Raw genomic sequence first — 25,307 nt, 5'->3', positions numbered from 1 at the left:
TTGACTGTATTGCTGTGTTGCAATGTAATCAAAACATATTTTCACCCAGTCAAACCCAAAGCAAGCTGGTTTGAAATGCATCTTCAGTTTGCAGGTTTGTTGCAAGTTACATAAAAATCTGTTAAAATGACAAGCCGTGTGAAATTCTCAGTAGAGTCACTACATATCAATGTGACTTTGCAGAATTATTTAGGTCATTACATCCCGTAATCTCTCACAGCAGGCAGTCACTGGGAACAAGCAAGAGGACAATCGACAAGGTCATTGATTTGTCATTGTGTGTTTTATATAGAACCTACTGTTGTTTACCAGCCTGTCCTGCTCCATTCAACGTAGGACAGAGCCAATGTAATACATAAAACATATTCAATAAAATACATGTATTGTTAGAGCAAGTCTTTTTTCGGCAACAGGCATTCTGTGTTTTTAAACCCTGGTAGTGGACTACATTTGAAATGTACAGTCATTCAGTAATCGTCTGGTTTCCAGGATACATCTACAAATCGAACTAGACACCAGTGTCTGTTGAGGGAAGCAAACACTACTCTTCAAATACTTGATCATCTGAAGCACACAGGCCTCGGAGCTGCATTTGTTAGAGGAAACACAATGACAGAATTCCCAGGGTGTAATGTAGTGTTTTCAGGAGTCAAAATCTTCACATTTATTTCTTCAGACAGGAGACAATGTAATAGCATACTGCAAAACCTCTGTTTGGTGTAAAAGAAATCCCAGCTATCATCAAATGCATGTTCTAGGGACATGACAAAGTCTAGCAACTATCTTTGATGTATTCAAAAGAGCAGCACCAGCACTTAAGTTCCAGCTGGCTGAGTTCTGAATGAGAGGCCATGCTCAAGTCTCCAAGGTATTGAAAGGAGAACTTTGCTGTTTTTACAGAATCTGTTTTCAGTGTCTATACCTGCTAGACCTTGACTTTGTCCATGTCTATGGTTGACATGGGCACCTCGTCCTGGACAGCCACAGCCCCACTGGTCTGGCAGCAGTTGTGCTGGTGCTCCTTCCAGTCCTGCAATAAAAATAAGGCAGACTAAAGGAGTGAGACAAGTGGTCAGTGGTGGGTGAGTTGAGGGGGCGATTCAATCTCGACACAATTTCAGGAAGTAATGTTTTGCCCTCATTGTGCCTGTTTTTGGTTCCTAAGAGTAGGCTGTTTGATTGAATCACACCCCCACCACTGACAAGGGATCAGTAGTGGGGAAGGTGGTGGGCTGTGATCCAATCAACAGACTTGATGACATGTTCATGGGTCCTAAGAGACCTTTTATGCCCTGCAGAACGCCACGGTCTGTAGAGGGTTAAGTCTTACCTTTCTCTGACAGAAGGTGGAACAGTAGTTGACCTTGTGGCATCCCGTGCATTGGCTCATGGCCTCCCGTCCACAGTTCACGCACATTTGCTGTGGGAGAGAAAGTCACAGAATGGAATCGAATTACAATCTAACAAAGGGATAGAATTGATTTGAAAATGAACTGGTCATACTTAGCATGATAGAAGAGGTTTGATTTGTTGTTACTCAGCCCCATAGTGCGCTACCACACCACGCACATACACATACACAAGTTCCCCTGAGACATTCCCTCTGACATATAACCGGCATAGCCCACTTGTGATTCCTTACAACCAAACACCGACAAACACCACAACAACCCACAAATTGCTTCTCCAGGGGAACCAAGAGGCACAAAATGTCACCGCTGGCTTTTTTGTTGATATGATACCAGGGTTACATTTCCCCCATTCTATCTAACAAATGCTCTCAGGTGGGAGAAGTCATGTGGCTTCAAGGTTGTTTGTTTCTCTCGTAACTATATTGTTTATGTGTGTGAAGTAGCAGGCGTGATATTTCAACCAGCTCTGACAGTTTTATCCTCCAGGGGGAGACCTGGATAAAATAGGCTTTTTCTCTTTAATGGACTAAATGGAACACAGCCAAGAGAAAAAGAGAGTGAGAGAGAGAGAGAGAGAAAAAGAGAGGGAAAATGAGAGAGAAAGAGAGCGAGAGGTCTCTCCATGTACCTTGATGATGATCTCAGTGATTTCTGAGCCTCTCTTCCCCTCTGGGTCGTCTGGGTGCTGGAATGATATCTGACTCTGGAAGGGCTGGGTGAGTGTACACTGCAGGAGGGAAGACCGCAAATAGAAGTCAAACTAAAATTCATTTAAAAAAAACAACAACACCTCAAGACACCCAGAAGAAAATGCCACAGTGCGAAAACTTTTCACTACATTGTGCCCTAATGACCATGACCCTGGACTAACCACCAGGGTCTCCTCCAGTCCCCTCACCTCCTTCCTGCTGCCGTGGATCTTGTCCTGGCTGAAGGCATCCTGACCTGCCTGGCAGTGGCAGGCCTGCTTGGCCTGGTCGATCAGTGCCTTGAGCTGCTGCACCGTGCTCAGCAGGCTGTTGGCCGTCTCCTCCAGGTAAAGCCATGTCCTCTGGCCCTCCCTGACCCCAGACACCTCCAGCCCCCCGTTCACCAGCCCCGGGGAGGGAGATGAGGATGGAGACTCCACCTTGGCCTGGGGGGCCATGGCCAGTGCCGGGAGCGCTGTCAACACTGTAGGGAGGGAGGGAGGGGTTAGATTGTACGTTTGGAATGGAAAGGTTTAATGAGAGTATTCATTAATAATTTCTAAATTATTTGGAGGCAAGGAATGTAGAATATGGATTATGAACCAATATACTTTCAATAAGGGCATTGGTATGCATACAATGTTTGATAAAAACAATCAATACATTGTTTGACAGAAAACAAATATATGCATTTAAATGTGTATTTATTGATAATAGCGATTGATAAATTTTTTAGGCCCGTCCAATTAATATGTAAGCCAGATATAAATCAAGGGAAAAACTACTTTCTGAAATCATGTCAACCCCAACAATAGCTGCCCTTCCTCAAACCTTGATCGCCCCACACCTAGTAACTCCTGACCTGACTCCTTATTTTATGCTTCCAAAATAAGACAGGAAAAGGGGGGAAAAGTGGGTGGAACGAGGGAGACAATTAGGCCAGATAAGCCTGCCCCACCCATTGTTCAAGCATCATGAAGGAGGAGAGATACGTGTGGCGGTCAGTGTCTTAAGATGAGGACAAAAAAAATATTGATGAGCATGTCCTTTTTCTATTACAGCTTATTGGATGACTGTCATTCATATTCCATTCACCCAGTTCAATGTAACAGCGACAGGTTTAGACTACTTCATGATACTCAAATTTTCCCTATACTCATCATGAGGTTGCTACAACCTAGCATATGAATGAACATTTACAACATAGGTGCAGACAGGTCGAGAGACAAGTACAACAGTTGCAAAGTTTCTATTGGATAAATTCAGGTATGTTTATCCCCGTTTTGTTCCCTTTGCTTCCGTTTAAGAAAAGTATTAACAGAATTGTCAGAATGAATACACCCCTGTTCACACTTAAACACAGTTCACTTTCATAGCAGCCACGTTGCATTCCTTCTCGCGTTTATGCACTTTCCTCCTCTCACCTCTTCCCTTCGCTTTTGGACTTAAGTGCACAACACATCAGCTGTATGTGACCAGGCGAAAAAAAACTTTCCAAGAAAACCGCTAACAACAACCTACATCGTTCTCACCATATTAGATAAAGTAGCATCATAGTTAGCATAGCTAATAGAACTAACGCTGCGCCACTCGGGGCTCCCAAGTGCTTGAGGCATCACTACAGACACCCTGGTTTGAATCCAGGCTGTATCACATCCAGCCGTGATTGGGAGTCCCATAGGGCGGCGCACAATCGGCCCAGCGTCATCCGGGTTTGGCCGGGGTAGGCCGTCAATGTAAATAAGAATTTGTTCTTAACCGACTTACCTAGTTAAATAAAAGGTTAAATTAAAAAAATATGTTAGTAAACCCAATAGAATCAAGCAGTAACGTTACAGTGTACAGTCAGCAAGAGTTACACCGGCAGTCCCCGGTGGCAATACATTTGTAAAACCAAAAGCTTACCTTGACTGTTCCAGTGTTGTGTTGGGAAAATATAGCCAGCTAGCTAACATAGCATCCCTCTCTTTGAGCAGGGTGTTTCAGTAGGCTAAACTAGCTAGCTGCATTTACTAGCTAAGTAAGTGACCCTGAAAAAAAAGACACTCTCTCTCTCTTGCGTCTCTTTCATTTTGGAATAAATTAATCTGTTAAAAACTTAAACTATTGTCTCTCTCTCTCTTGGAGTCAACTACTGACCACATTTTATGCACTGCAGTGCTATCTAGCTGTAGCTTATGCTTGTAGTACTAGATTAATTCTCTGATCCTTTGATTGGGTGGACAACATGTCAGTTCATGCTGCAAGAGCTCTGATCGGTTGGAGGACATCCTCCAGAAGTTGTCATAATTACTGTGTAAGTCTACGGAAGGTGGTGAGAACCATGAGCCTCCTTGGTTTTGAATTGAAGTCAATGTACCCAGAGGAGAATGGAAGCTAGATGTTCTCCGGCTACACCATGGTGCTACCCTACAGAGTGCTTTTGAGGCTACTGTAGACCTTCTTTGCAAAATAACATGTTTTAATCAAGTATTTGGTGGCACGTGATTATATTTAGTTTAGTTTTATCTAAAAAGGATAATTTTAAAGTTTTACTATTTTTATGAAATTCACTGAGGAGGATAGTCCTCCCCTTCCTCCTCTGAGGAGCCTCCACTGGTCTGTGGCTGTGGCTGAGGGAAAGGTTTAATAATCATAGGGTTCCACCCCACCAAGCAGCACACCGTTGGAGAGATAAATCACTAGTGGGCTTTCATCTTCCTCCAACTGTACCAGAGAGCACAGCAGAACAGACAAAGAGCAACAACAGTCTAAACAAAGAAGCCCCATCTACTCCGGAGGGAGAGAGAGGGAGATGGAAGGAGAGAGAGCAACAAGCGTCATCACAGGAGCCCTAACACACACACACACACACACACACACACACACACACACACACCATGAGGCTCAAGACACACACAAACGCACACCATGCATGCAGTCATACACTCCCCATCCAACCTGAAAGAGCTTGAGAGAATCTGCAGAGAGGAATGAGAGAAACACCCTAAATACAGGTGTGCCAAGCTTGTAGCGTCATACCCAATAAGACTCAAGGCTGTAATCCCTGTCAAAGGTGCTTCAACAAAGTACTGAGTAAAGGGTCTGAATACTTATGTAAATGTGATATTTCATTTTATATATATACACATATACATTTGCAAAATTTCTAAAACCCTGTTGTTGCTTTGTCATTTTGGAGTATTGTGTGTAGATTGATGAGGGGGGAAAAACTATTTAATCCATTTTACAATAAGGCTGTAATGTAACAAAATGTGGAAAAAGTCAAGGGGTCTGAATTCTTTCCGAATGCACTTTGTGTGTCACTATGCAGTGTAGTCTCCCAGGCCCTGCCGCTGAAAAACATACCCACAGCATGATGCTGCCACAACCATGCTTCCCCGTAGGAATAGTGCCTTCTGGAAGGTTCTCCCATCTCCACAGAGGAACTCTGGAGCTCTGTCAGAGTGACCATCAGGTTCTAGGTCACCTCCCTGACCAAGGCCCTTCTCCTCCGATTGCTCAGTTTGGCCGGGCGGCCAGCTCTAGGAAGACTCTTGGTGGTTCCAAACTTCTTCCATTTAAGAACTGTGTTCTTGGAGATCTTCAAAGCTGCAGACATTTTTTGGTACCCTTCCCCAGATCTGTGCCTCAACACAATCCTGTCTCGGAGCTCTACGGACAATTCCTTCAACCTCATGGCTTGGTTTTTGCTCTGACATGCACTGTCAACTGTTGGACCTTATATAGACAGGTGTGTGCCTTTCCAAATTATGTCCAATCAATTGAATTTATCACAGGTGGACTCCAATTTGTAGAAAAATCTCAAGGATGATCAATGGAAACAGGATGCACCGGAGCTCAATTTCAAGTCTCATAGCAAAGGGTCTGAATACTTCTGTAAATGAGGTATCTGTTTTATAAACGTGCAAACATTTCTAAAAAACTGTTTTCGCTTTGTCATTATGAGGTATTGTGTGTTGATTGATGAGAAAAACATTTCATTTAAAACATTTCAGAATAAGGCTGTAATGTAACAAAATGTGGATAAAGTCAAGGGGTCTGAATACGTGCCGAATGCACTCTATATACAATGCATGGGGTGGAAAAGTGGACATTCATTTGAGCAAGGAAATATAATCAACAATGACCAGTCCCATCATGTCACATCACCAGGTGTGATGCAAGCTTGTGATTGTTCATTCAAAACAAGGTTTTCCCCCTTCAGACAGCTAACATCTTCCACCTATCAAACAAGGTGTGTGTGTGTGTGTGTGTGTGTGTGTGTGTGTGTGTGTGTGTGTGTCAGTGGAGGCTCCTCAGAGGTGGAAGGGGAGGACCATCCTCCTCAGTGAATTTCATTTATTTTTCAAAGCATAACATTTAAAAAGTTATCATTTTTAGATAAAACTATACTAAATATATTCACATCAACAAATAATTAAAACAAATTGTTTAGCCATGAAGGTCTACAGTAGACTCAGCAGCACTCTGTAGAGTAGCACCATGGTGTTGCTGGAGGACAGCTAGCTTCCGTTCTCCTCTGAGTACATTGACTTCAATACAAAACCTAGGAGGCTCAGTTTTCAACCCTTTCCATAGACTTACACGGTAATTATGACTACTACCAGAGGACATCCTCCAATATATCAGAGCTCTTGCAGCATGAACTGACATGTACCTAGTACTGAAAGCATATGCTACAGCTAACAAATTATTTTCTTCAAAAATGAAGGTGGAGAAAGAGAGAGCAAGATATTTCATAATTTTCTCTCTTCTCACTTAAATGCAGCTAGCTAGTTTAGCCTACTCAAACACCCGGCTCAAACAGAGGGATGCTATGTTAGCTAGCTGGCTATACATATCAAAACACTGGAACTCTTTCAAGTCAAGGTAAGCTTTTGGTTTTAATAAATTATTGCCACCGGGGCCGCAGGTGTAACCGTTAAACTGCTTACTGACTGTACACCGTACTGCATGATTGTAGCAGGTTTACTAACGTGTTAGTTCTATTAGCTATGTTGACTATGACGTTACTTTAGCTAATATGGTGACAACGATGTAGGCAGTGTGTAGCGGTTATGATATGAAGGCCTGGTCACAAAAAGCTGATGTGTAGTGCAGTAAAAGGTGAGAGGAGGAGAGTGCGTAGATGCGAGAAGGAATACAACGAGCTGTTTGTATGTTTCTATGAAAGTGAACTGCTTGCATATGATTAGGGGTGTATTCATTCCGCCGACTCTGTTGAAAAACTTTTCTTAAGCGGAAGCAAACAGAACAAAACGGGTATAAACATACCTGAATTTGTTCAATAGAAACTCGTGCAACTGTTGGACTAATGATTACACCCTAGATCAGCTAGATGCAGGCGAGAGTGTGCAAGGCGATATTGAATGTGTCACTGTCTGTCCATGTGTCACTGTCACCTCAAATTTTTATCTTGACCTGTGTGCACCTACTGTGTAAACTTTAATTTATAGGCTAGGTTGTAGCAACCTCATGATGAGTATTGGGAAACTTCAAGTAGCCTTAACCTGTCACTGTTACATTGAACTGGGTGAATGGAAAATGAATGACAGTAATCCAATATGTTGTAATAGAAATAAGACCATGCTCATATTATTTATTTATATATAAATAAAATCGACCTCATCTTAAAAGGCACCGACCGCCACTGATGTGGGTGGACGTGCATGCGGGTGTGGGTGTACGCTTGAGTAAAAGAGATCTGCAGGGAGTACATCAATGCACTCGCACACAGCACGGCTACAGACAAAAGGCTATATTTGCAAACAGACTGATTGTATGCAGTTTCCAGAGCACTGAGACAATGACTCCGGCTGTGTTGATGGACGGCCTGTTTGTGTTGTGGCATCGTAATACAGAATTATATAAGGATGCTGAGAGAAAGAGAGCGCAAACAAGAGAGCGAGAGCAAGCGAGATAACTATAGGAAAGTGAGCTATAAAAAGATGGGGATGAGACGAGATAAATAAATATGGAAGAGAAAGAAAGTGAAGGAAACAGAGAGAGAAATATGTGGAAGTCAAAGAAAAAGATACAGAATGAGAGCAAAGAGAAAGCGAGACAGACCGAGAGAGTGAGAGGAAGAGAAAGCGAGACAGACCGAGAGAGTGAGAGGAAGAGAAAGAGAGAGAAAGTGTGAGAGGAAGAGAAAGAGAAAAAAAAAGTGAGAGAGGAAGAGAAAGAGAGACAGACCGAGAGAGTGAGAGGAAGAGAAAGAAAGTGTGAGGAAGAGGAGAGAGAAAGTGTGAGAGTGAGTGTGCGAGAATTCAAGAGCTAAAGAGAGAAAGAGAGGGACTGCTAGAGAGAGACTCCTGAGAAGAGTGACACCTGTGATGTCCACCTGTAAAGCCTTGATTAGAGGATCAATGTCCTGGAGGTGCACAATGCCCCATAGCCTACACTGCCGAGGGAATAAAAGTCCAAAACACTCTCCTAGGAGAGGAGAGAAATAACTCCCTCAACAAACTTAGTTCCTCATTGTTCACTTGAAAAGACAGTGAGATGCATCAGGGGTTGAGAAGAGGACTCTAGAACAGACAGTACAGTGCCATCCTAACTAGGTGGCCAGAGAGAACAAAGAAAACAAAAAGACAGCATGCCAGACAGACAGAGAGTGCATCAGTCTATACCAGGGTTCTCCAACCCTGTTCCTGGAGAGCTACCTGTAGGTTTTCATTCCAACCCTAATCTAGTGCACCTGATTCTAATAATTAGCTGGTTGAAAAACTGAATCAGGTTAATTACAGCTGGGGTTGGATTGAAAACCTACTGGAGGGTATCTCTCCAGGAACAGAGTTGGAGAGCCCTGGTATATCCACTAAACAAAGACAGCAGGCAGGCAGACAGAGTGCTTCGATCTATACACTTTTGCCTTCTCACAGTACTAAATGAAGGTGTACTATTGCTGAGCTTTTTGAGGTCGGTTTGGTTTCGCTTATTAAAAAATAAGTTTTCAATTTAATTTTTTTTATTTTTATGAAATGCATAATGAAAATTTTTTGAGCTTTTTAATTGAACTTGCAAAGTCAAAAAAAAGCAAAAATTAAATTGCCAAAACAAAATATTCCATCATCTCCGTCAGGTCCACATTGGGTAGACAAAGGAAAAATAGTAAATTACGATGAAATAATAATATTTCCGTCCTGTACTTAAATATTATTTGAGGACATTATTATTTTTCATTCGTTAAAGTCATCTTCTCAACCAGGCAGTAACAGTCAGCCAGCCAGCCAGACCACGTTATCTGTTATCTAACGTTATCTGTCTTTAGTCATCCTATTCAGCGAGGCTATCCTGCTGCAGAGCTGCCTGACGTGTTGTGTACATTCCTCTCTCATGCGATCTGTGTAAAAGTGTATCAAAAACAGATGCAATGGATTATGGTCATTATAGTTAAATACCATGTTTCTTTGCTGAACTAGGATGAAAATTTGCTTAATGGAAACTACAACTCCCTTCAGCCCAGTGTCCCACATAGGTCCTGACTTGATTTCTGTCTTGAATTATTTAAAATTCTTTCTAGAGAAACAGTGCGTTGGGAAAAATGGAATTCAAGTAATTGAAGCGACGGGCAATTAGTTCAAATCAAACCTTATTAGTCACATGCGACGAATACAACAGGTCTACGGAGACCTTACAGTGAAATGCTTACTTACGAGCCCTTAACCAACAATGCAGTTTAAAAAATATGGATAAGAATAAGAGATAAAACAAGTAATTAAAGAGCAGCAGTAATATTACAATAGCGAGACTATATACAGGGGGTACCGATACAGAGTCAATGTGCGGGGGCACCGATTAGTTGAGGTAGTATGTACATGTAGGTAGAGTTATTAAAGTGACTATGCATAGATGACAACAGAGAGTAGCAGTGGTGTAAAGAAAGGGGGGGGGGGGGGGGGGGGTGAAAATAGTCTGGGTAGCCATTTGACTAGATGTTCAGGAGTCTTATGGCTGGGGGGGTAAAAGCTGTTTAGAAGCCTCTTGGACCTAGACTTGGTGCTCTGGTACCACTTGCCGTGCGGTAGCAGAGAGAACAGTCTATGACTAGGGTGGCTGGAGTCTTTGACAATTTTTAAGGCCTTCCTCTGAGACCGCCTGGTATAGAGGTCCTGGATGGCAGGAAGCTTGGCCACAGTGATATACTGGGCCGTTCGCACTACACTCTGTAGTGCCTTGCGGTCGGAAGCCGAGCAGTTGCCATACCAGGCAGTGATGCAACCAGTCAGGATGCTCTCGATGGTGCAGCTGTAGAACCTTTTGAGGATCTGAGGACCCATGCCAAATCTTTTCAGTCTGCAGAGGGGGAATAGGTTTTGTCGTACCCTCTTCACGACTGCCTTGGTGTGCTTGGACCATGTTAGTTTATTGGTGATGTGGACACCAAGGGACTAGAAGCTCTCAACCTGATGGTGTTGATTTGAGCCATAACCAGCCTTTTAAAGCACTTCATGGCTACAGACGTGAGTTCTACGGGTCGTTAGTCATTTAGGCAGGTTACCTTAGTATTCTTGGGCACAGGCACTATGGTGGTCTGCTTGAAACATATTTGGTATTACAGACTCGGACAGGGAAAGGTTGAAAATGTCAGTGAAGACACTTGCCAGTTGGTCAGCGCATGCTCGCAGTACACGTCCTGGTAATCCGTCTGGCCCTGCGGCCTTGTGAATGTTGACCTGTTTTTAAGGTCTTACTCACATCGACTGCGGAGAGCGTGATCACACAGTCTTCCGGAACAGCTTGTGCTCTCATGCATGTTTCAGTGTTATTTGCCTCGAAGCGAGCATAGAAGTAGTTTAGCTCGTCTGATAGGCTCGTGTCACTAGACAGCTCTCGGCTGTTCTTCCCTTTCTAGTCTGTAATGGTTTTCAAGCCCTGCCACATTCGACGAGCCGGTGTAGTAATGTTCGATCTTAGACCTGTATTGACGGTTTGCATGTTTGATGGTTCGTCGGAGGGCATAGCGGGTTTTCTTATAAGCTTCCGGGTTAGAGTCGCGCTCCTTGAAAGCGGCAGCTCTAGCCTTTAGCTCAGTGCGGATGTTGCCTGCAATCCATGGCTTCTGGTTGTACGGTCACTGTGGGGACGATGTCATTGATGCACTTTTTGATGAAGCCAATGACTGATATGGTGTACTACTCAATGCCGTTGGAGGAATCTGTGCTAGCAAAACAGTCCTGTAACTTAGCATCTGACCACTTTTTTATTGATCTCGTCACTGGTGCTTCCTGTTTAAATGTTTGCTTGTAAGCAGGAATCAGGATGATAGAATTATGGTCAGATTTGCCAAATGGAGGATAAGGGAGAGCTTTGTATGCGTCTCTGTGTGTGGAGTAAAGGTGGTCCAGAGTTTTTTTCCCTCTGGTTGCACATTTAACATGCTGATAGAAATTTGGTCAATCGGATTTAAGTTTCCCTGCATTAAAGTCCCCAGCTACTAGGAGCGCCGCCTCTGGGTGAGTGTTTTCTTGTTTGCTTATGGCGGAATACAGCTCATTCAATGCTGTCTTAGTGCCAGCCTCCGTCTGTGGTGGTATGTAAACGGCTACGAAAAATACAGATGAAAACTCTTTAGGTAGATAGTGTGGTCTACAGCTTATCATGAGATACTCTTCCTCAGGCGAGCAATAGCTCGAGACTTCCTTAGATATCGTGCACCAGATGTTATTTACAAAAATGCATAGTCCGCAGCCGCTTGTCTTACCAGACGCCGCTGTTCTATCCTGCCGGTACAGCGTATAACCAGCCAGCTGTATGTTGATAGTGTCGTCGTTCAGCCACGACTCCGTGAAGCATAAGATATTACAGTTTTGAATGTCCTGTTGGTAGTTTAATTTTCCGTGTAGATATTCTATTCTCCAAAGACTGCACGGTTTCTAGCAGAATGTAAGGAAGTGGTAGGAGCGGTAGAGATACTCTTAATGATCGGCTATGAAAAGCCAACTGACATTTACTCCTGAGGTGCTGACATGCTGCACCCTCGACAACTACTGTGATTATTATTATTTGACCATGCTGGTCATTTATGAACATTTGAACATCTTGGCCATGTTCTGTTATAATCTCCACCCGGCACAGACAGAAGAGGACTGGCCACCCCTCATAGCCTGGTTCCTCTCTAGGTTTCTTCCTAGGTTTTGGCCTTTCTAGGGAGTTTTTCCTAGCCACCGTGCTTCTACACCTGCATTGCTTGCTGTTTGGGGTTTTAGGCTGGGTTTCTGTACAGCACTTTGTGACATCAGCTGATGTAAGAAGGGCTTTATAAATACATTTGATTTGATTTGCCGGGCACAGACAGGCAGCAGGTAATTGGGGCAGCCAGAGCCCTGTCTAGTAGGGATTCCACCACTCACTACCAACCACAGGTCATATGACCCTGTCCCACCTCACTGTCTGTCAGACACACAGAGCAGAGGACTCAAGGACAATTGTCCAGCTTTCTTAGGGCAATATGTTAAATGTGCACGCTGGAAACCAGGTAAATACATCTATAGAGTCCACTTTGCTTGTGGAAATAGCTAGCTATGCATTTTGGATCCAGCTGTTAATTCAAAACCACTTTGTTTAATCCAGAGTGACTCTGTGATATATCCTCTCAACTGAAGACCTTCGAGAATTGGATGCCTGACTATGGTTGAGGGCTAACCTCCTGTAGGTACCTTCTGTGTGATGGTGGTGTGGTAACCTCCTGTAGGTACCTTCTGTGTGATGGTGGTGTGGTAACCTCCTGTAGGTACCTTCTGTGTGATGGTGGTGTGGTAACCTCCTGTAGGTACCTTCTGTGTGATGGTGGTGTGGTAACCTCCTGTAGGTACCTTCTGTGTGATGGTGGTGTGGTAACCTCCTGTGTGATGGTGGTGTGGTAACCTACTGTAGGTACCTTCTGTGTGATGGTGGTGTGGTAACCTACTGTAGGTACCTTCTGTGCTGGTGAAGACCTCGCCATGTGCCGTGCCCTCGGAGAGAAGGGCTGTGGCGTCCCCGGGAGACGTCCGGTCGAAGGTCAGGGTCCCTGATGTGGTGATCTGGCCTGACGGAGACACTGTGACTGGAGTGCAGAAAGAAGACAAAGACAACGCATTGATTGATTTCTGAATAAAAACATTTGAGTGCTTTATATTGTCCCCAACTACAGGTTCAGTGGGACTTGGAAACAACTTTTTACTAGACAAGATACTTTGTGTCATGTCATACAGTGGGGCAAAAAAGTATTTAGTCAGCCACCAATTGTGCAAGTTCTCCCACTTAAAAAGATGAGAGAGGCCTGTAATTTTCATCATAGGTACACTTCAACTATGACAGACAAAATGAGAAAAAAAAATCCAGAAAATCACATTGTAGGATTTTTTTATGAATTTATTTGCAAATTATGGTGGAAAATAAGTATTTGGTCACCTACAAACAAGCAAGATTTCTGGCTCTCACAGACCTGTAACTTCTTCTTTAAGAGGCTCCTCTGTCCTCCACTCGTTACCTGTATTAATGGCACCTGTTTGAACTTGTTATCAGTATAAAAGACACCTGTCCACAACCTCAAACAGTCACACTCCAAACTCCACTATGACCAAGACCAAAGAGCTGTCAAAGTACACCAGAAACAAAATTGTAGACCTGCACCAGGCTGGGAAGACTGAATCTGCAATAGGTAAGCAGCTTGGTTTGAAGAAATCAACTGTGGGAGCAATTATTAGGAAATGGAAGACATACAAGACCACTGATAATCTCCCTCTATCTGGGGCTCCACGCAAGATCTCACCCCGTGGGGTCAAAATGATCACAAGAACGGTGAGCAAAAATCCCAGAACCACACGGGGGGACCTAGTGAATGACCTGCAGAGAGCTGGGACCAAAGTAACAAAGCCTACCATCAGTAACACACTACGACGCCAGGGACTCAAATCCTGCAGTGCCAGGCGTGTCCCCCTGCTTAAGCCTGTACATGTCCAGGCCCGTCTGAAGTTTGCTAGAGAGCATTTGGATGATCCAGAAGAAGATTGGGAGAATGTCATATGGTCAGATGAAACCAAAATAGAACTTTTTGGTAAAAACTCAACTCGTCGTGTTTGGAGGACAAAGAATGCTGAGTTGCATCCAAAGAACACCATACCTACTGTGAAGCATGGGGGTGGAAACATCATGCTTTGGGGCTGTTTTTCTGCAAAGGGACCAGGACGACTGATCCGTGTAAAGGAAAGAATGAATGGGGCCATGTATCGTGAGATTTTGAGTGAAAACCTCCTTCCATCAGCAAGGGCATTGAAGATGAAACGTGGCTGGGTCTTTCAGCATGACAATGATCCCAAACACACTGCCCGGGCAACGAAGGAGTGGCTTCGTAAGAAGCATTTCAAGGTCCTGGAGTGGCCTAGCCAGTCTCCAGATCTCAACCCCATAGAAAATCTTTGGAGGGAGTTGAAAGTCCGTGTTGCCCAGCAACAGCCCCAAAACATCACTGCTCCAGAGGAGATCTGCATGGAGGAATGGGCCAAAATACCAGCAACAGTGTGTGAAAACCTTGTGAAGACTTACAGAAAACGTTTGACCTCTGTCATTGCCAACAAAGGGTATATAACAAAGTATTGAGATAAACTTTTGTTATTGATCAAATACTTATTTTCCACCATAATTTGCAAATAAATTCATTAAAAATCCTACAATGTGATTTTCTGGATTTTTTTTAGTTGAAGTGTACCTATGATGAAAATTACAGGCCTCTCTCATCCTTTTAAGTGGGATAACTTGCACAATTGGTGGCTGACTAAATACTTTTTTACCCCACTGTATATATATATATATCCTTTTTATTTTTACCTTTATTTAACTAGGTAAGTCAGTTAAGAACAAATTCTTATTTACAATTACGGACAGGGAACAGTGGGTTAACTGCCTTGTTTAGAGGCAGAACGACAGTTTTTTTTTTTACCTTGTAAGCTCGGGGATTCGATCTAGCAACCTTTCGGTTACTGGCCCAACGCTTTAACCACTAGGCTATACGGCCAATAGAGCTGTGAATCATCTAAAATAAAAACTGGTCTCAGAACATTGACAGCCAAAAACAATGCAATGTCATAAAGATATGGTCCAATATGCAGTAGATCTAAAACAAATGTGGAAACTATTATATTGGTAATAAAACAATTCAAAAGACGAGTCTGTTTTGGTAGAGAGCAGGATAGAAATCAATTGCCTCAACACAGCAATTGAAGATAAACAAAAGGAAACAGACTCACTATTACCATTGTAAGTGATAAGAAAATATGGAGCTGGATTGAGGCACAGACAAGCTTAATTTCCCCTGGGACAATGTTGCACTCAATGGGCTAGCTCAATAGTACTCCAACTTGTTCAGCGGGGACCCCATTTTTTCACGAGACCTCATTTTTGGGCCAGAAATTCTGGAAACCCCACCCCAAATCTAATGCCAGCCTAAAAGTCTGTAAATTTAGATTTTCATGTCAACAAATAACATTCCATTCATTGCATTTCAACCAATAAATGCATATACTCAATAGAAATCTATTTTCCAAATGATGTTTCTCAAAAACATTTGTATATTATCTTATAAAATAATCTGCACTCTCAATTCCCCCACCACCCGACTTTGAATACTACTGTGCTAGCTACTAGCAGAGAACCTCTATGGGGGGGTTTACAAAATGGTGCCAACAGCTACCCTGTGGTCCCATTTTGACAACGTAATCACAGATGATGACTGAGCAGGATTTACTTTGTCTTCTGTCCTGTGCTTTGACTTGTCTGTAACACATATCTAAAGACTTCCCTCTGAATGACGGGACCCATGTATGTCATTCAAGAGGTTAGGGGGAGAACGTCGGAACGTCTGTCTGTGGTATCTGAAGAGTATGTGCGTTTAAAGTTGTATTAGTCATATGTACAGGATAAACATGGTATACACCAATGAAATGCTTACTTATTCCTTCTCAACAACGCAACAACATTAAGAAATAATAAAATGCAAGAAAAAAAACTAAGTAAATGGCTCAGTGGAATATAATTGACATTTTAACATAAGTATAATACAGAATATTTACACGTGTATTGGAGAAGGGCGGAAGCGAGTAAGTGTTTAAATTGTGCAGTATTTCCCCTCATCTTTCTCCCTCTGACCTAGTAGACTCATTTAGCTGAGTATATTTGTGTGTGCGTGTGTGTGTGTGTGTGTGTGTGTGTGTGTGTGTGTGTGTGTGTGTGTGTGTGTGTGTGTGTGTGTGTGTGTGTGTGTGTGTGTGACTCACATGTTGCCCCCGGTGCCAGTGTGATGTTCTTGGGCGGTGGGAGGTCCTTCTTCTCTGGAGTGGTCGGCTGCTCGTTCTCCTTCTTGCGTCTCTTGTAAGGAACAAACAGTCTGACCGGGCCAGTCTGGACCAGAAGGAAAGGGGAAAGTATAATCACAGACAACAGGGGAAACCTGAAGCATCCGTTTACAACTTCCACTCACCACCAAGTATGGTGATGAGAGGAAGTCTAGTGACGGAAAGTAGGAGAAGATGGAGCCAGATGAAACCTTGCCGACATTCTGCTCATTTTCTCATCGATTAAACATTCAATGTCGATACAGTTTTCTGTTACCAAAATTAGAATCTGTTACAAACAGAGTGCACTACCTTCTATAGACTTCACCCTTTGCCAAAGTTTCAAGAAATTGCGTAGTTTAGGAGTGCAAGGGCGAATTGAGTTATAGAGTACCACAGTATGTGTCATAATATCCATAAAACCGAGTGGTCAAACAAGGAAATGGTTCCAATCGTTTTTCAACAATTACATTTATCCCATAGGGGATTTTAGATACACTTAAAATAAGGTCTGTGTTTCATGTAGGCTTACCCTGGAGTTTCGTTTTGATAATCGTGTAAATCTCTCTGAACAAGGTGAATTAAATCAATATATTCACCTGTATTTACCCCCCCAAAATCAAATGCTAATTAGCTGCTAATGTGGCTATCATAAAGAACTACAAATGCCATGAGCGGGATGAGACTGCCGAATCGAGGCAAAGGTAAGAATCTCTGGATTAACCATCTAATGTTAGCTAAATGTAGTAATGAATACATTTAAATAAATGTACAATTCTGTGAACTGTCTTGTGCAACTTTTAAATTGACACAATACCTGTTAGCAAAGGTGTCAGCTAGAGATGATGTGCAGGAGCTTGCAGGGATTTGTAGTCTTACATGACGTCTACTTTGATGCTAATTAGCATTTTCGGATCTGAGCATCAATAGAGATGAATATATTGATAAAAGTCAACTTGTCCGAGAGAGATTTAAATGGTTATCAAAACACAGCCCATATTTTCAGTGTTTCTAAAATTCCCTATGGGAAAAATTAATGGACAAACGATTGGAACCATTTCCCTGTTTCACTGCTAGGTTTTATGGGTATTGTGACACTTCCACTGTAGGGCTCTATTGCACACCCGCACTTCAGAGTGGGCATTCCTAACAGAAATATGCAAATACATGCAAAAACACACCAATAGAACACGCCAATAGAATCTTGCTAACTCGTGCTTGGCTCTGTCCACCTCCTTGCTTGTTCTGCCCACTGCTTAATTTGCTCCCATTGGAAAAGACACCCATGACAAATCTTGGATTAGTTGCCAGTATCTTTGGTATAATGATTAGTCAGCAATAGTCGTGGTGGAAATAATATGTGATCAGTTTTTCCCCACACCTTTGTGAACTGTTGGTCAGCTTGATTAGTTTCAGTAAAAATAACTAAAAAACAGTTAACAGTTCTATAACAGTAATGCTTACAGGCAGCTGAACGTTCTGTTTCATGTGATCAACAAAGTTATGAAAGATTGCCTTTGATGCAGATGGCAAAAGCAGCTGTGAAACAAAATATATGTTGTGCTGTAGGAAACAATTTCTCCCCTTATCTTGCTAACAATAAACCAGTCCCCCGGAGTCTATCCTTTATGTCTGCCAGCCCAGGGACCCGCTATAGTCAGGATCAGAGGAAGAACTATCAAAAACTTAGCAGAGACACAAGATTGGCTCATTGTTGTTTACATTATGGCTGGCAATACATGTCATAAATAAATGGTACATACCATATTAATGTTCTCCCCTGCGTAAGATGGACTATCCTTGGTACACTAGGGGAAAATATAAGACAAAATAATGTGATTGGACAAAACGTAAAATGAGAATTTCACAACCAGGCCTTCAGAAGTGATGACCAATATCTACATGTCATGCAAACCGCACACTGAGAGCCTGTACTGAGCAGTTCTGTTTGTTACACCTATACCCTTGTGGCATCCTATCCCTTGAGCTACCGGCATGTTCAAAAGACATTCATTCACCGACATCTTTGTCTCTGTAAAGTCAATTAACTCACCAACGAGAGGTCGTCACAGCAGGCCGCACAAGTACAGGACGCGGCATGGGGGTTGAGGATGCGCTCCTGAGAAACCAATCATATGGCTGGTTACTAAACAATTATATATATATATAACAATTGTATATACAGTGGGGTGAACAAGTATTTGATACTAGTATTTGAAGTATTTGATACTTCAATTGTGAGAGACGGAATCTAAAACAAAAATCCAGAAAATCACATTGTATGATTTTTAAGTAATAAATGTGCATTTTATTGTATGACATAAGTATTTGATCACCTACCAACCAGTAAGAATTCCTGCTCTCACAGACCTGTTAGTTTTTCTTTAAGAAGCCCTCCTGTTCTCCACTCATTACCTGTATTAACTGCACCTGTTTGAACTCGTTACCTGTATAAAAGACACCTGTCCACACACTCAATCAAACAGACTCCAACCTCTCCACAATGGCCAAGACCAGAGAGCTGTGTAAGGACATCAGGGATAAAATTGTAGACCTGCACAAGGCTGGGATGGGCTACAGGACAATAGGCAAGCAGCTTGGTGAGAAGGCAACAACTGTTGGCGCAATTATTAGAAAATGGAAGAAGTTCAAGATGACGGTCAATCACCCTTGGTCTGGGGCTCCATGCAAGATCTCACCTCGTGGGGCATCAATGATCATGAGGAAGGTGAGGGATCAGCCCAGAACTATACGGCAGGACCTGGTCAATGACCTGAAGAGAGCTGGGACCACAGTCTCAAAGAAAACCATTAGTAACACACTACGCCGTCATGGATTAAAATCCTGCAGCGCACGCAAGGTCCCCCTGCTCAAGCCAGCGCATGTCCAGGCCCGTCTGAAGTTTGCCAATGACCATCTGGATGATCCAGAGGAGGAATGGGAGAAGGTCATGTGGTCTGATGAGACAAAAATAGAGCTTTTTGGTCTAAACTCCACTCGCCGTGTTTGGAGGAAGAAGAAGGATGAGTACAACCCCAAGAACACCATCCCAACCGTGAAGCATGGAGGTGGAAACATCATTCTTTGGGGATGCTTTTCTGCAAAGGGGACAGGACGACTGCACCATATTGAGGGGAGGATGGATGGGGCCATGTATCGCGAGATCTTGGCCAACAACCTCCTTCCCTCAGTAAGAGCATTGAAGATGGGCCGTGGCTGGGTCTTCCAGCATGACAACGACCCGAAACACACAGCCAGGGCAACTAAGGAGTGGCTCCGTAAGAAGCATCTCAAGGTCCTGGAGTGGCCTAGCCAGTCTCCAGACCTGAAACCAATAGAAAATCTTTGGAGGGAGCTGAAAGTCCGTATTGCCCAGCGACAGCCCCGAAACCTGAATGATCTGGAGAAAGTCTGTATGGAGGAGTGGGCCAAAATCCCTGCTGCAGTGTGTGCAAACCTGGTCAAGAACTACAGGAAACGTATGATCTCTGTAATTGCAAACAAAGGTTTCTGTGCCAAATATTAAGTTCTGCTTTTCTGATGTATCAAATACTTATGTCATGCAATAAAATGCAAATTAATTACTTAAAAATCATACAATGTGATTTTCTGGATTTTTGCTTACATACTTTGTAAGTAGGAAAACCTGCAAAATCAGCAGTGTATCAAATACTTGTTCTCCCCACTGTATATGGGTATATATATATATATATATATATACCCTTAATTGTATATATACACCCTTAATTGTCTTCCGGCCGCAGGTGGCACAGTTCCATCAGAGCCTGTCACGGCTGACAGACTGTGGGCTGAGTGGACTGGCTTGCTCACCTGGATTAGGCACTGCAGGGGACGGCCTGCATAGCGGATGCTTCTCTTCCAGTCCTTGCTGCTCGCCCGGCCAGACATGCCCTCAAACTCAGTGGGCGTGTACCAGTGGTTGCTGTGCTTGATGCAGCGTCCCTTTCCGCCTGGTTGTCAGTCGATTGGACAGGCAGCAGAGACAAGACAACACGGCCGCAATTGTTTACATGGAGATGGACATGTATAGTTAATTATTAAGACTATCCTCGCCCCTTCATTCACCATGACCCATGTATTCTCAAGTTGAGGGAAGAAAATCTGTCATCTGTAAAAAATGGCTTCTTTCAGACAACTTTTAGCAGCTGGATTTGTTAAAACAATCAACTCCAGAGAACCACCCCTATTCCCTATACCGCCACTCCTCAACAAGTTCACACATTTATTTCTCCAGTCTTGATACTTCAATTACAGGTCATCTGGTGGCTGCGGTTTCCAGCCAGGGCTGAGGAAAGCTGTCCTCATCTTCAAACAAAGAGCTCCACCTTGTGGCCCAACTAGCCCTACCTGAGCCTAGTCTGTTCTTGTACAACATGCCGCTGGTGTTCCTGCAGCGCACTGGCAGCTCGTTGTTGTACACTGATGGATCCCAGTTGTACTTGGAGCCATCTTTCTCCTGCCCTGGATTCATTGGGGTGGAGGGAGTCTGGGGGGCTGGGGACAACACACAACACTGAAGTTACAGAGACACCTGAAATGTATTTCAGATAGCCTGACAACTCACTAAATTCTTCCGCTGCTCTGTTGTTCACTACATACTTTAGTCTGAGACTGCCATCATTGAAGTAATTTGTAGTGACGGGGGGCATGAGGGGCGTTGTACAAAACAAAGTCAACAGCAATCGGATCGTCTCTAACCAATCAGAGTATTAAAGCCAATGACACATTTTCAAACTGCTGTTTTACCAACGTGTTTTCTGACTCTGGCCCAACCCATTAGTTTCTGGACCAATCAGACAGCCCCGAATGTGTTCGCATTCAGTAAAGGGTTGGGAAGGTACTCAGATAGACTCATTGGGGAGAAGAAAGTAACGTCCTTGGGCGTGGCGTAGCATTTGGCCAGAACAAGGAGTCTGCGTGGCCAGGCAATATTTCAGAGGCCATATACAGATTTAGACATCATTTAATTTATCCTGTCTTGGTTAGGCATCTCTGGAATAAAAGCACACAGGTCAAAGCAGATGCTGCTATCTATTGGCTACAAGTCCATTACAACAACTTTCCCAGCACAGTAATGATTGGTGATGGTAGGAATTTTATACAATACTTTCTATGAAAAGTATCGTACAAAATACAGGTCAAGAGCGCATTGAGATTCCCTGGTGCATACCAGAGGACATGGCGGCTGCAGCGTTCTTCAGTCCTGTTGCGTCCACTATTCCTTCAGTGTGAACCACTATCAGAGTGGCCTTCTGAGGATTGAGACCGTCGCCAATCTGTAGGGTGGTCCTGCCAGTCTGTCATGTGATGGAGGATCAGAGAGAAACATTACATTGCACAGTCTGTGCTGCTGGGTAGGTGATGTGACATATGGGTCTAGTTTTCCACGGTCTGTTTCTTTTCAGATTAGTTGTTGGAAAATCTAATACAAATGTGGTCCTAGAGTCCAGACGATATACGCCTAGTGAGTGGTCCTAGAGTCTAGAAGATATACGCCTAGTGAGTGGTCCTAGAGTCTAGAAGATATACGCCTAGTGAGTGGTCCTAGAGTCTAGACGATATACGCCTAGTGAGTGGTCCTAGAGTCTAGACGATATACGCCTAGTGAGTGGTCCTAGAGTCTAGACGATATACGCCTAGTGAGTGGTCCTAGAGTCTAGACGATATAAGCCTAGTGAGTGGTGAGGACGAATTAATGGAACTGTTAAATACTCATGTTGGGCTCTAGTGTGGCAACTGTCAACATTAAAATTTTAGTCATTTAGAAAACGCTCTTATCCAGAGTGACTTACAGTAGTGAGTGCACACATTTTCGTACTGGTCCCCGTGGGAATCGAACCCAAAAACATTGCGTTGCAAGTGTCATGCTCTACCAACTGAGCTACGCAGAAACAATACAAATCCACTAGTAGACCTAGACCACAAGATATTCAGATCCAAAATGACCACCATGTGAGGACTTACAAGAACATGCTCTGGTATGGAGGCTGAGGTGGCAGTAAACACATTGTCCTCGGCTGCTTGGACATCCCCCACAGTGACTGTTGTGACTTCTGTTGTGAGAGATCACAGGTTGAAATAGTCAAATGCACTCTACCTACATGACTGGCATGTCTCTCTTTGTAGTAGATCTCACTATGTGAATCACGTTAGTTTTGATGTATTTATTTTTTATTTAAGGTGGCCATGATGGTATGAGGGCCAGATTGGGAATTTAGCCAGGACCCCAGGGTTAACACCCCTATTCTCACGATAAGTGCCATGGGATCTTTAGTGACCACAAAGTCAGGACAACCATTTAACATCCCATCCGAAAGACTGCACCCTGTAAAGGGCAATCACTGCCCTGGAGCATTGGGATTTTTCTTTTTAGGGACCAAAGGAAAGAGTGTCTCCTACTGGCCCTCCAACACCATTTCCAGCAGTATCTGGTCTCCCATCCAGGGCTACCAGGACCAACCCTACTTAGCTTCAGAGGTAAGCCACCATTGGGATGCAGGGTGGTATGCTGATAGTTGATTTGATAGGGAAACAAAAACAAGGACTGTGCCCAAATATTTGAATACCAAATATTATGTAGAAAACTGGCAACATGGGCGTCTTGCAATATTACCTGTATTTTACCTACCGTTAAATACAAATATCTACGGAAAATAACATGTTTGGAGGTACATGTAAGGGGCTATGATGATAATCCAATGTATACATTAGCTAGTTCATGAATTTCAAAATGGGTAACGGTACTATAGCTAATGCAGCTGAATTAGGTTAGACTGGTTGATTTAGCTAGCTAGCTAACCTGTTTGTGTTTGCCTATGCGTCTAGTATTGTAACTAACAGTACTAGCACAGATGAAAGGAAGTTAGCTAGGAAACATAATGTGGTACTTGCTAACGAGCTAAAAGATGTGTAGCTGGCATTTAGTTAGCTTGACGAGTATCAGTAACGTTAGCTGGCTGCATTCTCAAACTTGCCTGCAAAAGCTGTCTCGGCATCGTCAGAGTTCGGCAAGGACTCGGTTCCAATCTCGATGTTCCCCGGTTCTCCCATTACTGTCATCGTGGTGACTTCGGCCTCCGACTCAGTATCCGAATCCACCCCCTCCTCCACCGGCTCTCCGGCAGCGTCTAAGGACTCCTCGTCCAACGCTAGTCCCTTCGTTGCCGAGTCCGTCTCGTCCATTTTCCTATGTCTAACGATTTACGCCGAATTTGACCGAGAAATAATCGGAGAATATGGCACCGACCCGATTATATTGTGCTGTGCATAAACCGCTCATGCACTGGAATAAAAAAGTATAATTTGTGCCGTCGATTAAATTATTATTTCAAACCAAATGTATTAAAACGGGGAGAAATGGCGTCTTACGTTCGTTCTCTTTACGCTTTTCGGTCAAGTCTCACAGGAAGGAGATGCAGCGGAAATTACCGAAACAAAACGACGTCACACGAATCGACGCTCAAGTCTCGTTTAATTTTTACACCACTAGGTGGCAATATAGACATGATAATATATTTTTTTAAATGAACCTTTATTTAACCAGGTAGGCTAGTTGAGAACAAGTTCTCATTTGCAACTGCGACCTGCGAGATGAAGCATAGCAGTACGACACATACAACACAGAGTTACACATGGAATAAACAAACATACAGTCAATAATACAGTAGAAAAAAAGAAAACAAAAAGTCTATACAGTGAGTGCAAATGAGATAAGATAAGGGAGTTAAGGCAATAAATAGGCCATGGTAGCAAAGTCATTACAATATAGCAATTAAACACTGGAATGGCAGAGAACTGTAAGGAAAGGCAGCCAAAGGATGAATTGGCTTTGGGGGTGACCAGTAAGATATACCTGCTGGAGCGCGTGCTACGAGTGGGGGCTGCTATGGTGACCAATGAGCTGAGATAAGGTGGGGCTTTACCTAGCAGAGACTTGTAGATGACCTGGAGCCAGTGGGTTTGGTGACGAGAGTGAAGCGAGGGCCAGCCAACGAGAGCGTACAGGTCGCAGTGGTGGGTAGTATATGGGCTTTGGTGACAAAACGGATGGCACTGTGATAGATTGCATCCAATTTGTTGATTGGCACAGCATCGTCCGGGTTAGGGGAGGGTTTGGCCAGGGTAGGCCGTCATTGTAGAATCAGAATTTGTTCTTAACTGGCTTGCCTAATTAAATAAAGGTGAAATAAATCAAATACCAATTTTAAAAATTGTGCGCAGCCCTATGTTATGTCTAATAATGAACAATTGTTCATCATTAGACCAACAGTAGATTAAGTCCATAAGCCAGGCGCAGGGTTTCCCAAACTAAGTGCATGTTTTGTTTTTTGCCCTAGCACTACACAGCTGATTCAAATAACCAACTCATCATCAAGCTTAGATTATTTTAATCAACTGTTTAGTGCTAGGGCAAAAACCAAAACATGCACTCAGGGTGGGGCCCCAGGACCGAGTTTGGGAAACTCTGAGCCAGGGGGTGGTCGGTCGGCTTCACTTGGGCCAACGATGTCTCATAGTGACTTTTTTCAAGGTCTATGACGTCCTTAGAGTTGGAAAATGTGTGATAGCAGTGCATCAATAGTAGCTTTCTGTGTTTTATCACTCACTCTTCCATCCCTCCATCCCATTCATTTATACTGAACAAAAATATAAACGCAACAATTTCAACAACAAAAATGTATTCTTTTTTTTAACCCTTTTTCGTGGTATCCAATTGGTAGTTACAGTCCTGTCCCATTCCTGCAACTCCCGTACGGACTCGGGAGAGGCGAAGGTCGAGAGCCGTGCGTCCTCCGAAACGCAACACAGCCAAGCCGCACTGCTTCTTGACAATGCCCGCTTAACCCGGAAGCCAGCCCCACCAATGT

General features: G+C 43.4%; 1 protein-coding gene across 2 annotated transcripts; it reads right to left on the bottom strand.

Annotated features, from left to right (window-relative positions):
• Positions 1-264: 264 nt before the first annotated feature.
• Positions 265-23,759, bottom strand: deaf1 (DEAF1 transcription factor). 2 transcript variants are annotated; one of them, XM_071405561.1, is made up of 13 exons: positions 23,415-23,759; positions 22,405-22,493; positions 21,611-21,737; positions 20,788-20,934; positions 20,251-20,390; positions 18,473-18,538; positions 18,183-18,227; positions 16,363-16,486; positions 13,017-13,154; positions 2,311-2,585; positions 2,041-2,139; positions 1,331-1,420; positions 265-1,030 (listed from the first exon to the last, which is right to left on the bottom strand). In XM_071405561.1, the coding sequence occupies exons 1-13, from the start codon at positions 23,620-23,622 to the stop codon at positions 926-928; spliced, it is 1,653 nt and encodes a 550-aa protein (XP_071261662.1). In that variant the 5' UTR covers positions 23,623-23,759; the 3' UTR covers positions 265-925. The 2 variants fall into 2 exon arrangements, with proteins under 2 accessions (XP_071261662.1, XP_071261663.1); XM_071405562.1 differs by having other exon boundaries at positions 13,026-13,154.
• Positions 23,760-25,307: the final 1,548 nt, after the last annotated feature.

The sequence above is a fragment of the Salvelinus alpinus genome, chromosome 6, assembly GCF_045679555.1.
Source record: "Salvelinus alpinus chromosome 6, SLU_Salpinus.1, whole genome shotgun sequence".
Classification (NCBI taxonomy): domain Eukaryota; kingdom Metazoa; phylum Chordata; class Actinopteri; order Salmoniformes; family Salmonidae; genus Salvelinus; species Salvelinus alpinus.
Note: the sequence above shows the minus strand (reverse complement) of the source record. Positions and strands in the feature narration are given on the sequence as shown.